Source organism: Trematosphaeria pertusa, assembly GCF_010094035.1.
Source record: "Trematosphaeria pertusa strain CBS 122368 unplaced genomic scaffold BU26scaffold_33, whole genome shotgun sequence".
Classification (NCBI taxonomy): Eukaryota; Fungi; Ascomycota; class Dothideomycetes; order Pleosporales; family Trematosphaeriaceae; genus Trematosphaeria; species Trematosphaeria pertusa.
In genome coordinates, this window is record NW_022987244.1 from 109,802 (window position 1) to 122,426 (window position 12,625).

General features: G+C 40.8%; 3 protein-coding genes across 3 annotated transcripts; 1 reads left to right on the forward strand and 2 right to left on the reverse strand.

Moving 5' to 3' along the window:
* Window positions 1-2,160: 2,160 nt before the first annotated feature.
* Window positions 2,161-2,695, reverse strand: BU26DRAFT_589638 (uncharacterized protein; the record flags this gene model as incomplete). The annotated part of the gene is made up of 2 exons (XM_033834737.1): window positions 2,161-2,320; window positions 2,370-2,695. 2 exons carry the CDS (start codon window positions 2,693-2,695, stop codon window positions 2,161-2,163), a joined length of 486 nt encoding a protein of 161 aa, XP_033675294.1.
* Window positions 2,696-4,544: 1,849 nt separating this feature from the next.
* On the reverse strand, window positions 4,545-5,540 carry BU26DRAFT_512375 (uncharacterized protein; the record flags this gene model as incomplete). Its single annotated transcript, XM_033827368.1, has 2 exons — window positions 4,545-4,961; window positions 5,073-5,540. The coding sequence occupies 2 exons, from the start codon at window positions 5,538-5,540 to the stop codon at window positions 4,545-4,547; spliced, it is 885 nt and encodes a 294-aa protein (XP_033675295.1).
* Window positions 5,541-9,003: 3,463 nt separating this feature from the next.
* On the forward strand, window positions 9,004-9,938 carry BU26DRAFT_512376 (uncharacterized protein; the record flags this gene model as incomplete). The annotated part of the gene is made up of 5 exons (XM_033827369.1): window positions 9,004-9,054; window positions 9,103-9,135; window positions 9,170-9,238; window positions 9,287-9,563; window positions 9,610-9,938. 5 exons carry the CDS (start codon window positions 9,004-9,006, stop codon window positions 9,936-9,938), a joined length of 759 nt encoding a protein of 252 aa, XP_033675296.1.
* Between the last annotated feature and the right edge of the window lie 2,687 nt (window positions 9,939-12,625).

Here is a 12,625-nt window from a genome sequence, read left to right on the forward strand (position 1 = left end):
TCTAAATTCTACTCTAATATTATTATTTATAATTAACGCGTAAAAAGCTATATAAAATACGAGTAGAAACTTAGTTTTTATAATATAGTTAATATAGCTACGTATTAGAATCTTAACTTAGTAGCTATATACTATCTTTAATAGTAAAAAGTAGCTAACGTTAAGTAGCTATAGAAGATATAATAAATATACTAGTATATAGAGAGCTATAATTTTATTCTTCTTATAGTACTACTAGAATTTAATAAAGCTATAGCTTTTATAGCTATCTAAAATTAGTAGATAATATACACCTATAACACAACTCTTAGTATACACGTTAAAGTACTTTAACTACGTAATACTAACTTTATTTATTATCTAGCTACTTTTAGAGATAGCTATAACCTAGTTACGTAGTAGCTAGCTATCTTTATACTACGCTAAAAGATAGTTCTTTTCTATAATAATAAGAAATAGTAGAACCTATATATTATCTACTACTCTTACTATTATAATTACTAAAATCTACTTATAATTATCTAGTTAAAGACTCTTTAGTTATAATTATCTCTTAGAGCTAGTAACTACTATCTAAGACGATATTATTTCTATTATAAAGCTAGATTTATTAAAATTATACGTGTCTTTATTAGTAATACTATACTTCGCCTTTATATTATCTACTAGGTTAAACTACGCTTAAATAATTATAGAATCTTCTTACTTTACTCTCTAATAGTTATACTAGTAATTAAGCTATATTTTAAGCTTAGAATAGCGTATAATAAAGTAGTTTAGCTAGTTCTTATCTATAACCTTTTCTCTCTACTTAGTAAGTAGCTTATTAGCTATATCTTAAATAGTAGTAAGCTAAGATATAAATTCTTATATATCTAGGTTAAGTATATACTTAACTATTACCTACTCTTTATTCTTTATAAGCTTTATTTAATTAGATATCTTTTTATATCTTTAAGTTACTCTATTACGTTAATTATAAACGCGCTCTTAAGGTATAATATAGAGAGCTATAGCGCGTTATAAGCTTAGCTCTAGGTTTTATTAAATAGTCTAGAGCGTAAGCTATATCTAGAGTTTATCTAAAGTTAATTAAGCGTTTATAGAGAGCTTTATAATAGAGATAGTAGTATTTAGTAAAAACTTAGTATTTTTAGGTAGTTTAATAGTATAGATAATTTAATAGTAAAGTATATTATCTATAATTAAATTTAAGATCTCTATAATATAATTATTAATTAGTATTTATAATATAGGTATTATAGAGGCTATAAGTATTAATAAAAATAATAAACTATTTAAAAAATATTATTAAGATAGTAATATTGTTAAGAGTATTAGTACTCGCCTGCGGCAAGTATTAGCTTCGCTAATTTCGCTTGCTTTATAAGCTAAGCCTTAGCACGAATATAGTACTAACCTTAGTTTAGAACTATACATAATATTACGCGAGGCTTAGTCGAGAACATAAAGAATTTCTAGAAGATAGGTTAGCGAATAATAATGTAGTGCTTATAACTAACTATATATATCGTAGGCAGCTGCGTTCTAGTAACCTATACAAACATTGCGAATCTTAACTACGTCTATTTTCAAGGTTCGCGCGATACCATGGTGGCAAGTAATTCTGCAATTGTAACCTTGCAGCTGTCTAGAAATAAGTTAAGAAAAAGGGCCTTTTTAAAGAAAAGTTATGTATGTTCCAGACCTGGTAAGGGATTTCTAGGAGTTAGCTAAATAATATAGTCCTAAGGTGTCCGAGAATGTTAGGCCAGCAGTGTGATTTTATTCTATAGAAGGAGCATGAAGCTAATGCTAGGAAGTTGTTCAAGTAAGCACGGTCGAAGAGGAGTTAAGCAGAGATGAACAAAATCGTCCTATGTAGTACGTGCCCTTTCGGCAGGAGTGCGCTAAAGATGCAAACATATCCTGTATATAGTCCTTTGATTCCAAGTTCGTCGTATGACGGCAGGTGCTTTGGGTGTCGTAGGAATTCAAGTGTATTTAGGTACTTCCGTTTTTGCCCTTCATCGTCCGTGGACCGCCATAGAGAACACTAGACTGATGCCAACATCTCTTACGCCTCTATTGTATCCTTTGCCCTCGTTCTCCTTTATCCTCTTTTTAGTTACCGTGCAGAAAAAATGCCCCGTTTCAGGTCTACGCTACCAAATTCTTGTTGTGCCCTTTGTCCGCGGACTGCCAGGAGGAAGACCCTGGTGCTGATACCTTGCTTGCACCGTGTTGAGTAGTCGTTGACGAAATAGACAGGGATGCGGAAAGTGTTGATGGGAAGCTGTAAGAGTCGGAATTACCGGTGCTACGTAGGACTTAGCTATTACAAACATTCCTGGCTTAGTTCATCATACTGATTGCCCCTAACAACCGCTACCTGAGATTGCTCTTCTATGTCCTCATCGTCGGCCTCAGAACCAGAATCTGAATTCAATGCTCGTTCGCCAACTTGTTGTGCAATGTCGGGTTTGTTCGGTTCCATAACCCGGATAAGGACGTGGTCCCCTTGACTTGGACGAGTCTTTTTCCTGCCTCGAAATTTCTCGGCAGTTAACATAACAGTAGCTTGCGGCTGCGTCACACATGGTGGTGGAGAGGGTGAAGGGGTTGCTCTTAGTCGGACGGGAACGAGGCCAGGAGATCGTGGGCAAGCATCATCGGAGTTATAGTTAAGGGACATCGTTGTAAGGGAGAGAGGCGAGTCTGAGAGACCGAGGGAAGAGAATGTGCTGGCGTTGAGATCGTTGAGCCGCGACTAGAGGGTGTTGTGGAATGACCCAATCCCGCCGTGGCGTGTGAAGTGTCGCCGGAGACGGAACAGCTCTAAGTTCTGGCGCATCGGCACACCCACGGCGCTGCGGGCAATTTGTCAGGTCCATTCCGGTTCGAACGCCGCCAAGGCTTAGAACACTAAACAACTGGCTCCTTATGCGCCCATTTTCAGGGAGATGCCGTCCACTCTAATTCTCGACATGTGTTAGCCGCCCACATTCGCATCCATTCCATATACTCTCCCCAGTTCCTGTTTTACGAATCCTGTGTTTGGTGTCATCCCGTACACTCTCCCGATTTCTGGAATGTGTTACCCGCCCACGTTAGCATCCGTTCCGTATTCTCTCCTCCGCTTCCGCTCGTGCCAAAGTTTATCCCGTATACGCTCCCAAAAACAGTCTTTGGTAGGCGCCCGTCTTCATAGGAATCCCGTATTATCTCTAGATTCCTAAAATAAGTTACCCGTTTTCTGCTTCCGCCCGTGTCAAAGTTTATCCCGTATACGCTCCCAAGAACGGTCTTTGGTAGGCGCCCGTCTTCATGAGAATCCCGTATCATCTCTGGTTGCCCGTCTTCTGCTTCCGCCCGTGTTAAAGTTAATCCCGTACACGCTCCCAAAAACGGTCTTTACGAATCCCGCCATTGCTGCAATCCCGTATACTTTCCCATTTCCAGGAATGCGTCGCCCTTCTCTGCTTCCCGCCCACATTAGCCTCCGTCCCGTATTCTCTCCCCAGTTCCCGTTTTACAGATCTCGTCTTTGCTATAATCCCGTATACTCTCTCCCATTTTCAGGAATGCGTCGGAATTCCCAGTGCCATCTTCAGGGAAATCCCGTACACCCTTCCCCCCGGCAGTCCCGGCAGGCCAATGCATTCCTGTTTTCTAGATATCTACCAAATAAGACAAACAGCTTAAGGTACTATAAACATCCTTCTTCCTAATGCTACCACAGCGCTTCTGTTAGGTTATTGAAGCACCGCATGCACTGTTGAGACATACAAGTGTGTTAGACGCTGTAGTGGGAGAGAGCACGACCACGCGCAAAGATACGAAATCTGGTTGAGTCCTACGGACAGCTCTGTTTTAGATCTCTGAAAATAGACATCAAGAACAGGAATCCATAATGCGACGCGTAATTACGAGCCAATGCAGGTATAATGCACTTTAGCGTCTGCGCGTGGGGATCGGCGCTTTTGAGCCAATAAAAATCCAGTCAAGTATAAGGTTCTGGCGCGTACCAACGTAGACTCCGCGCGGGAAAAAGGGCCGCAAGCGCACGATGTCCTTGTCGAAATCCCAAATTGGGCGAATTGTGGGGTGTGTGAGGCGGAGTAGCCCCAACACTTGCCACGCCCGCACGGGCTTTTGGTCCTCAGGCCCGTTGGGCGGCTATGGGCTATTTTACCCTAGCCATTTTTGGCCCCCTGATCCAGAATAGGATCCGGGGACTTGAATCTACAAACACAAACAGTTTGCATGAGAAAATTTATAGAAAACACTTCATTTAGACATCAGATAAGGATCAAACCAGAGTAATTTTGTATCTATTCTAGAGAATATCATCACTATCCCTATCTTGCTCTAAACATTTTCGATTTTCCGGTTTAGACAACCCCAATCTACCCTACAATCATCTCCAATTTCCCCAGGCAGTCACAGTAATCTACAAATTTTGGTCAACAGGCTAAAATAGGCTGAAAAAAGCTTTATTGTTACTGTTATGTAAGAGCCAATGTCACCCACATCGCTCCCATTTACGTTTGTCTCCGAAGCAAGCTGTCTCTTATGGCTCTTGCTCTTCGTTCGAGCTGCTGCCCAACTTTCCCCTCACGTAGACTAGGGTTGGCGACTTCAAATATAATGTCTTGGAACTGTGGAACTTCCCTTAGCGCCTGAAGGAATCGGCAAAATTCGATCTCTTCTTGCTCGCATGTCAACATCTTTGTTGTTGCAAACTTGACTGTAAGGCTCCTTTGCGTCATCCTTTCGGTGTGGAGTGTATCGGCGAAGTCTCGTAAAATCGCCCGGCTGCCATTCCAGGAATCTTCGAGGTCGATGCGCATCTCAATCTCCCTAACGTATCCAAAGGCCTTTCTGCCAAGGAACCGGAGAAATTCTAACGCCCTACAGCCTAATGATGGATAATGCCCGAGAGGGAGAAGGTGTCCGCCCTAGTCGTAAATGAGTGTGTCTAGATTCAAGCCGTCTCTATCATAGCGAAGCCTAAGTGGCTGGTTGCGATACATTAGACTTATAACTTCCTTATGAATCTGTTTGTTCACCCCGAGAAGCCCAATACTGCTCCTGGAACGCTCGTCTTGAGGAAAGAGCCCTAAAAACGGAGGAAATGCGTGCTTGTAGATCTCGTTTCGTAGTTCGCCAGGAAGTTTGAGTAGTATAGGCTGTCTCTTTGGAAGGTATTCGCCGTGCGCGCCGCAGCAGGTCCATTGTTGGTCTCGTGTACTGGTTCGGAGAAATGGTCGTCCGCAGCGATGCCCACATTGTAGTATTGCTGCACATCGGGCCCTAAGATTAGAATGTTTTCGAAGGCCGCGGCGTAACCATGCCTTGCGCTCCCATTCAAATGGGGATTGGTCTCCGAAGTGAAGTGTACATTCCGAAGCGTGGGACGACTCTTTGGCACTCCAGGTAGGCGTGTACCAGTCCAATGTAACGGTCTGGGTACTATTTTTAAGGAGAGGTCCAGGTCCTGGCCACCGCCGCCGATTCGATCCTCCTCGGGTCTTCATGCTGGACGAAGGAGAGGAAAAGAGAAGGCAGATAAAAAAGTTCGGAATGGAGATGAAGATGATGGGTGCTTCTGGTATGGATACTGCGAGGGATGGAGGGTCGCTTTATGTACAACGCATCTCCGCCACTAACACTGTTCCGAACAATACAACGAGGCAGATTCCGGGGAGATCCCTTCATGCCTCTAGAGGTCGAGAACGCCTTGCTATGCCTCAACAGTAGGTTAATTGGAGGTGGCGATGCTACAGTCCCAAGAATAGTTGCATGAAGATTTAGAAGACTTCCACGCAATGCGCCCCTGGGTACTCACCGTGCTTTGCCGCGATGGCGTGCAACCCATGTCTCGAACAACAGACATGCATTGGTAGAAAAGCACTGCCATATGTCGATCTAGCATGGTTTTGATCCCTCAAGCCGTGAAACTGCAGGCTGCATCACCGACCTTTATGCAGGAGCCCTGCTGCGTCACCCTGTTCGCGCAAGAAGTCATTCTCACCAATCGATCCTGTTTGTCTTCACCCTCCCAATACACCCCACTGCAGGAAATGTCACCTTAAGCGTCAGGAGGCTTCATGCAGATAACCTTGACGAAATACTGAAGCAGCACAAGCCCCTGACGTAGGGATGGCGTCCATGCATCTGCCTAAGACCTTCTCGCCTGAAAATCCCTTAGTATCTATATCCATCGGTAACTCCGTTGCTACGAGGCAGACAGGGGCAGCAGCAAGGTTAATCCGGGCCGGCCCTGCCTGAGTGAAGTCATCCATTGGGTATACGGAGGGGATACGGCACAGCTCTGGAGGCAGAGGCTCGGGGGAGAGCTGGATTTAGCGCCATGTTAGTGGAAACGATCGGATTTGGCGGACATCTTCATGTAGGCAGTGCTAGAGGCTTTGACTTGCATACTCGCGCTGGTATATCCCACTGGTGAAACTTGGGGGTGCTATCACGCTGGTGTTGGAGGACTCGACCCTAGCAAATTCCGAACTCAGCCCGGCATCACTGTATCATCCATGGGCGCGGCGTTGGAATGCTGTGCCACTGCAGGGTTAACGTTAGCCATTCGTTACCCGAAAGGCACCCTTGGATACCATTTGCAGCGTTCAAGCCACCGTCTAGTCACTGCCACATACACCTCACCGGAAGCGCCCAGCTTCATGCAGATCTTGATGACGAAACACCGAGGCAACTCAAACCTCGAATATACAGACAGCTTCAATCTATCTGCAATTAAAAACGCCTCGCCACACGTTCTAGCCGGGACTCTCCGGAATATGAATACGAAACAGCCTTGGGACGGATTCAGGAAAGACGGGTCTAGCACCCTGCTCCACGAATATCACTGTCACGGCATTACAATACAAAGGGATCATCTCCGAACTGCATATTCGACTTTTTTAGCCACTCGCTCTAATGGGATACGTGTCTAGGCTAACTTCGTCCGAGGGCTGATTCGGCCTGAGGTCGACAGCGGATCCCTCAGCTGCCGTAATAGTAGATACATTCCTGCGAGTTACCAATCGCTGAACCATCTTATCTATGGAGCCAGAGCACAATACAAGGGTGCATACAAGCTGAGCAGCTAAGCAGGCCTTGGAAGAGTTAGCTTACGTAATAGCAAAGGGGTGGTAGTAAATACAAGCAATAGAATAAGATTCTTTTCGCCAAGGTCCTTCACTTTGTTGATGAAAGAATACTTAATTAACATTCCTGCTCCAATTGATGTGGATAATGTAGCGAATGTGTTAGCTATGAAAAGGGAAGCTAACAGGCGCAGATATGTTTTATCTTCCGAATCCCCTCTTAACTTTTTGTGTATGTAAAAGTTCCAAGAAGAAGCCACCGCGGGAAACACTGTGCTAGCGGAGAGCACAAATAGGAGGAGAACTTCGTATATAGGCGTTGCGTTAACAAGCTTGTGGTGAGCCCTATGATCTCCACGTTAGAGGACATTTACTATTACTAACGTATACGTACCTGGCCTCGTAGATCATGACACTACAACCAATAGACAGGATAATGAAGCCGCATGGTGCTATAATTGTCCAAGTGTTAAAGGATAAAACCCGAAGCAAGCGAGCTAACTAGATACAATCAGCTGGGGCGGAGATTTTAACGGTGTACCTACGTTTGTGCTGCAGATAAGCTGGATCGTGCAAAATATCATGACTTCAGTCACCTCCCTCGGCTCCTTTTTCTGAAGGGAGATAGCGATTATTGCTATATCAGCTACGAGAACCACTATCTGAGAAACACCATATAGAATGGCACAAGATGTTTCCCAGGGTGAATCAGGAATTTGGTGAAATGTTCTCTGGGTATTCTTGGACAAAATGCGGACAATATCCTGATATAAAAGACAAATACTCGAGATCAATCCAAAAGAGAGGCAGACGAGGTAAAAAACGAGCAAGGGTACAATATTGGCCATAGTGGAGCTGATGAATGGTACAAACACCTTACACAGAGCCTCCTTATATCTTGGAGTGTCTCTAGCCAAGGTTAGAAGTAAAGGAGGCAAGGCGACACCTCAGGGGCGGTGCAGTTCCGCATGGATGCTTCCGATAGTAAAATGGCGCAACACCACTCGAGTCCACCCACCCATCTGTCTCTATGCTGCTCTTGAGACAGGTATGTTGGTGGCTTTCACCCTGAGCCTCATCACTACACCACTTCAGTCTTTTCTAGCGGAATTTTGCCGAAACCATGGTCTCCGAGCATGAATGGGGCGCTGTCGAAAGTGGACCATGCCGCATCCTTCATGCGCGGATTTGATCGATTGGCGGAGATTCCGTGATATCTGCAGGCAAGGCTGTGAGGAGACTCCCTGGAATCATGGGCTGTGCATGAAGCCGACCAGAGGTTGATCTGCACATTCCATGGCTCACCTGAGCAACCAGCGGTTGCCACCAGGTTGTGACGGGTCCTGGTCCGGACAGTGGCATGGAGCCACTGCCTCAGTCGCTCACTTATGCACCTGTCCCATCCAACGAGTAGCCCTCAACGGCAGGAGGGATTCATGCGAAGGTCTCGATGATGCCCGATGACGCCGTTCTTGCTGGGCAGTTCGGCCTGACTGCGGTGCCGGAAGGAGAGAAACCGTTGACTGGTGGCTATGTATAGGGTGGAGCAGGGCAGTGAAAACCGGGAGATATACCCTGCTAGTGGCATGCGGTTCGCTCCGAGTTCAAGGGCAGAACGAATCCATGGTGCTAGCATCTCCGCCGGCATGGGCAGGGAGTGACACGAGGCGTCAGGTATATTGTTCCTGGCGCTTGGTGGTGGCTTTGCTAGTACACGGTGGAGGTGGTTAGCATCCCCTGGCTAGCATGAAAGGACGATGCGCCATCGAAGCATGAATCTGCCTTGGGCTCTCGTCCGTAGGGTGTGGGAGGGTATAAAACCCCTAGTGAACCCTAAACCGTCCACCACTGTTTCCACCTGCCTTTGAAATCGTTAACAATGGGCGATTCGCAAAGCACTGTTGAAGACCCTAGTCTGTATCAAGACATGGTACGTATAAGCGGCATGCGCGTTCTGATGAAATGTTAACCGTGCTAGGATGGTTCACTCATTGCTCCTCTCGAAGAACCAGTATGTGACCACTAACAGCTGCTACTTGTGATAGTCCATTTACGAGATGGACAGGGAAGCGATACGGGAAATGAGGATAAAGTGCTTGGAAAGGGGGCACCTGGTAAGGTGAAGCAGTCTACTCTTGGTTAGTCTTCTAAAATCCCTAAAGATGACTTTAATAATGTTGTTAGATGCGGACACATTGCTGGTAGTGAGTCCTGAGGGGCTTGCCAACGTTCTGTGCGAGGAGCAAAATGCTGAGGTAGACATACGTGCCTTTCGTTGGATGGAGTATATCGACCCTGACACGGAGGGAGAGATATATAGCGCGGAGAAAAAGTCCTGCTACATGGTGGAATATCTAACAAAGATATCCCATCGGCTTCAAAGCTTGCAAGAGGATGTAGGAGGAATAAAGGAAACATGGACAAAGGAAACACGAATGAGTAAGTCTTCGATCCACTCAAAACGCGACGTAGCTGACTTTGCTAGATGTAGCGATCTTGCCGACAGGAGGACTCACTGAAGCGAGGAATGCTGCAACTTGTGTCTCCATCAATCAAATGCTCTGCCAACAGATGAAAAGCATAAGCAGTCTTGAAAACGACATTAGCAGCACCATGAAACATCTGCGAGAACTAGAGCATCAGCTTGATGGTTGGAAAAAGGATGTGGTAGAGATGCGGGATCAGATACGGAGAGCGTCTCGGGGATTTAGCGCGAAAAAGAGAGCGAGGTGGGCAAATGACGATGCAGTGAGATGGACCGGAGGGAAATCCAAAAGACAGAAGACGCTTGATAAAGTAGAGGAGCTAATGTGACGTTGAATTTGCCGCTTTCCTGTTGCAAGTTAGTACAGCGGCGCTTGTCTAGAGTTAGTTAGACTAGAATCTTACCTGTCGGAAAATCTTCCTTGCTTTTGTAGCTAATTAGGAAACATCTTTCTCTTTCTTTCTATTTGTCTACTTATTTACCCCTTACTTTCTACCTTTTAGTAAACCTTTTTATTAGCGAAGAGTACACTTTTTTCTAATTCGAGTTATATCTTAGTAGCTTATTAAGAGAAAGACTTACTAGAGTATCTAGACCTAGAGGCTACAAAGGCTAGTCTATAGATATAAAAATGTAGAATCGTCTATTATAATATACTAAAAAATAAATATCTATATTATATTTATGCTTTAACTTACTAAACTTCTTATTAAGAGTTTTTATTTACTTATAAAAGTTATTATTAGTAGCTCGTCTTGCCTTTAAGCGTATAAGAGTCTAAGATTTCTAATAGAAAGATATAATTAAGCTTAGAATCTATAAACTAGTAATAGAGTAGCGTATTATAAACTTTCTAATTAAAATTAGTTTTCGAGTTTCTGTTTCGAGTCTCTTAATTACTGTAAGTAAAACTAGACGTTTAGTAACCTATTTCGACTCTCTAAAACTATTCTCGCAAAGAAGTTCTTAGTAATCTAGTAAGTAGATTACTTTAAAAAAAAGTAGGTCTAATAACAGGACTAAGAATTTTATATCTAAATTGCTTTATTCTCGAATAGTAAAGAGTGCGATACGCATTACGTTACGATTTTACTAATTCTAATACCCTTCTTTAAAGACCTAGACTACTTAAACTTAAAGTATAGAATTACTAGCCTTCTATTACTAACTAGTAGCTACCTATAAATATTATAATCTATAAGCTATAGCGTTAGTAATAGTAAGTTCTACTCTATAAGACTTACTCTATATTATTATCTAATTCTTCTAAACCTTAGCTTTAAAGCTAGCGTTATCTACTAATAAGTAAGTAAATTAAAATAAATTACGTAGTTTTAACCTAAGTAAGCTATATATTTTATTCTATCTTAGAATACTTTATAATATAACTTAGCTAGCTAGTAACTAAGATACTATTATTCTACTTCTACTTATATAATTATTACTAATATATATTTTATAAGCTAGAAGTCTATAAAATATAAAACTAAGTTAGCTTTAAGTTTATATATAATACTTATACTAAGCTATAAGTAGATAAGTATAATCTAGTTATTACTCTTAGCTAGATATAAAAGCTACAATTTTACTAACTATATTACTATAGAAATTTATAGACATAGTATTCTATAAGCTAGATAATTATTAGTAGATACGTAAGATTATAAATTCTATAAAATATATTTTAGTTATATTATAATATAAGTAAAAGTAGAATAAGATTCTTATATAGAAAACTAACTATAATTAATTATATACTTATATTTAAGATTAATAACTTAAGTAATTATTATTAGATATTATACCTTTATAATTTAATATTATAAGTAACCTAGTTAGCTACTTACTAGCTAGATAGTATTCTATTAAGCTATAATTAGATAAGAATAATCTAATTATTACTCTTATAGATATAATATTAATAATTTTTAGATAATGTACTTTACTATCGAACCGCCTACACCATCGAACCGCCCACGATTTCTTGGCAAGGAAAATTAACGAAAATCAACAAGCTTTTCTTAAATAACTAAGCGAAACCTTAATATTTTTCTATAAAAGTTTATATATATATTCTCTATAGTATATTACACCTAATATTAAAGTTGCACTAAGATATATTACGTAATAAAAAAGCTATATATATTTAAGTAACTTTTAAGAAAAATCTAGTTTACTTCTAGTTAGTACTATTATATCTCTATAATAATCTATAAACCTTATAGTATATAGTATCTATAATATAATAAAGGTTTCTAGAAAACTTCTATAGCGCTAGCTCTTCTAGGTATAGCGTAATAAGAGATAGAAGTTTAAAAAACTCTTTCTAGAGTTTTCTTCTCTAACTATAGATATATATAAATAATCTAGCTGTATAAAGTTATATATTATAAGATTATATAAACTATAAGCCGACTATATATTTAGAAGTAATAATTTTAAGATAGTTTTAGTATCTTTCTATCTTTCTATACTATACTACTAAAAAGACTTTACTTTTAAATAACTACTTAAAGCTACTATATTATTAGTTAATAAGCTCTATATAGTTAAAACTAACTATAATATATAAAATAATAAGTTTATAGAGCTAGATTAACTATATATATATATAGTTAGAAGAAGAAAGCTCTAAGAAGAAATTTTTCTAACTTCTATCTCTTATTACGCTATACCTAGAAGAGCTAGCGCTATAGAAGTTTGCTAGAAACTTTTATTAGGTTATATATACTATATACTATAAGTTTTATAGATTATTATAAAGATATAATAGTACTAACTAGAAGTAAACTAGATTTTTCTTAAAAGTTACTTAAATATGTATAGCTTTTTTATTACGTAATATATCTTAGTGTAACTTTAATATTAGGTGTAATATACTATAGCGAATATATATATAAACTTTTATAGAAAAATATTAAGGTTTCGCTTAGTTATTTAAGAAAAGCTCGTTGATTTTCGTTGATTTTCCTTGCCAAGAAATCGTGGGCGGTTCGATGGTGTGGGCGGTTCGATG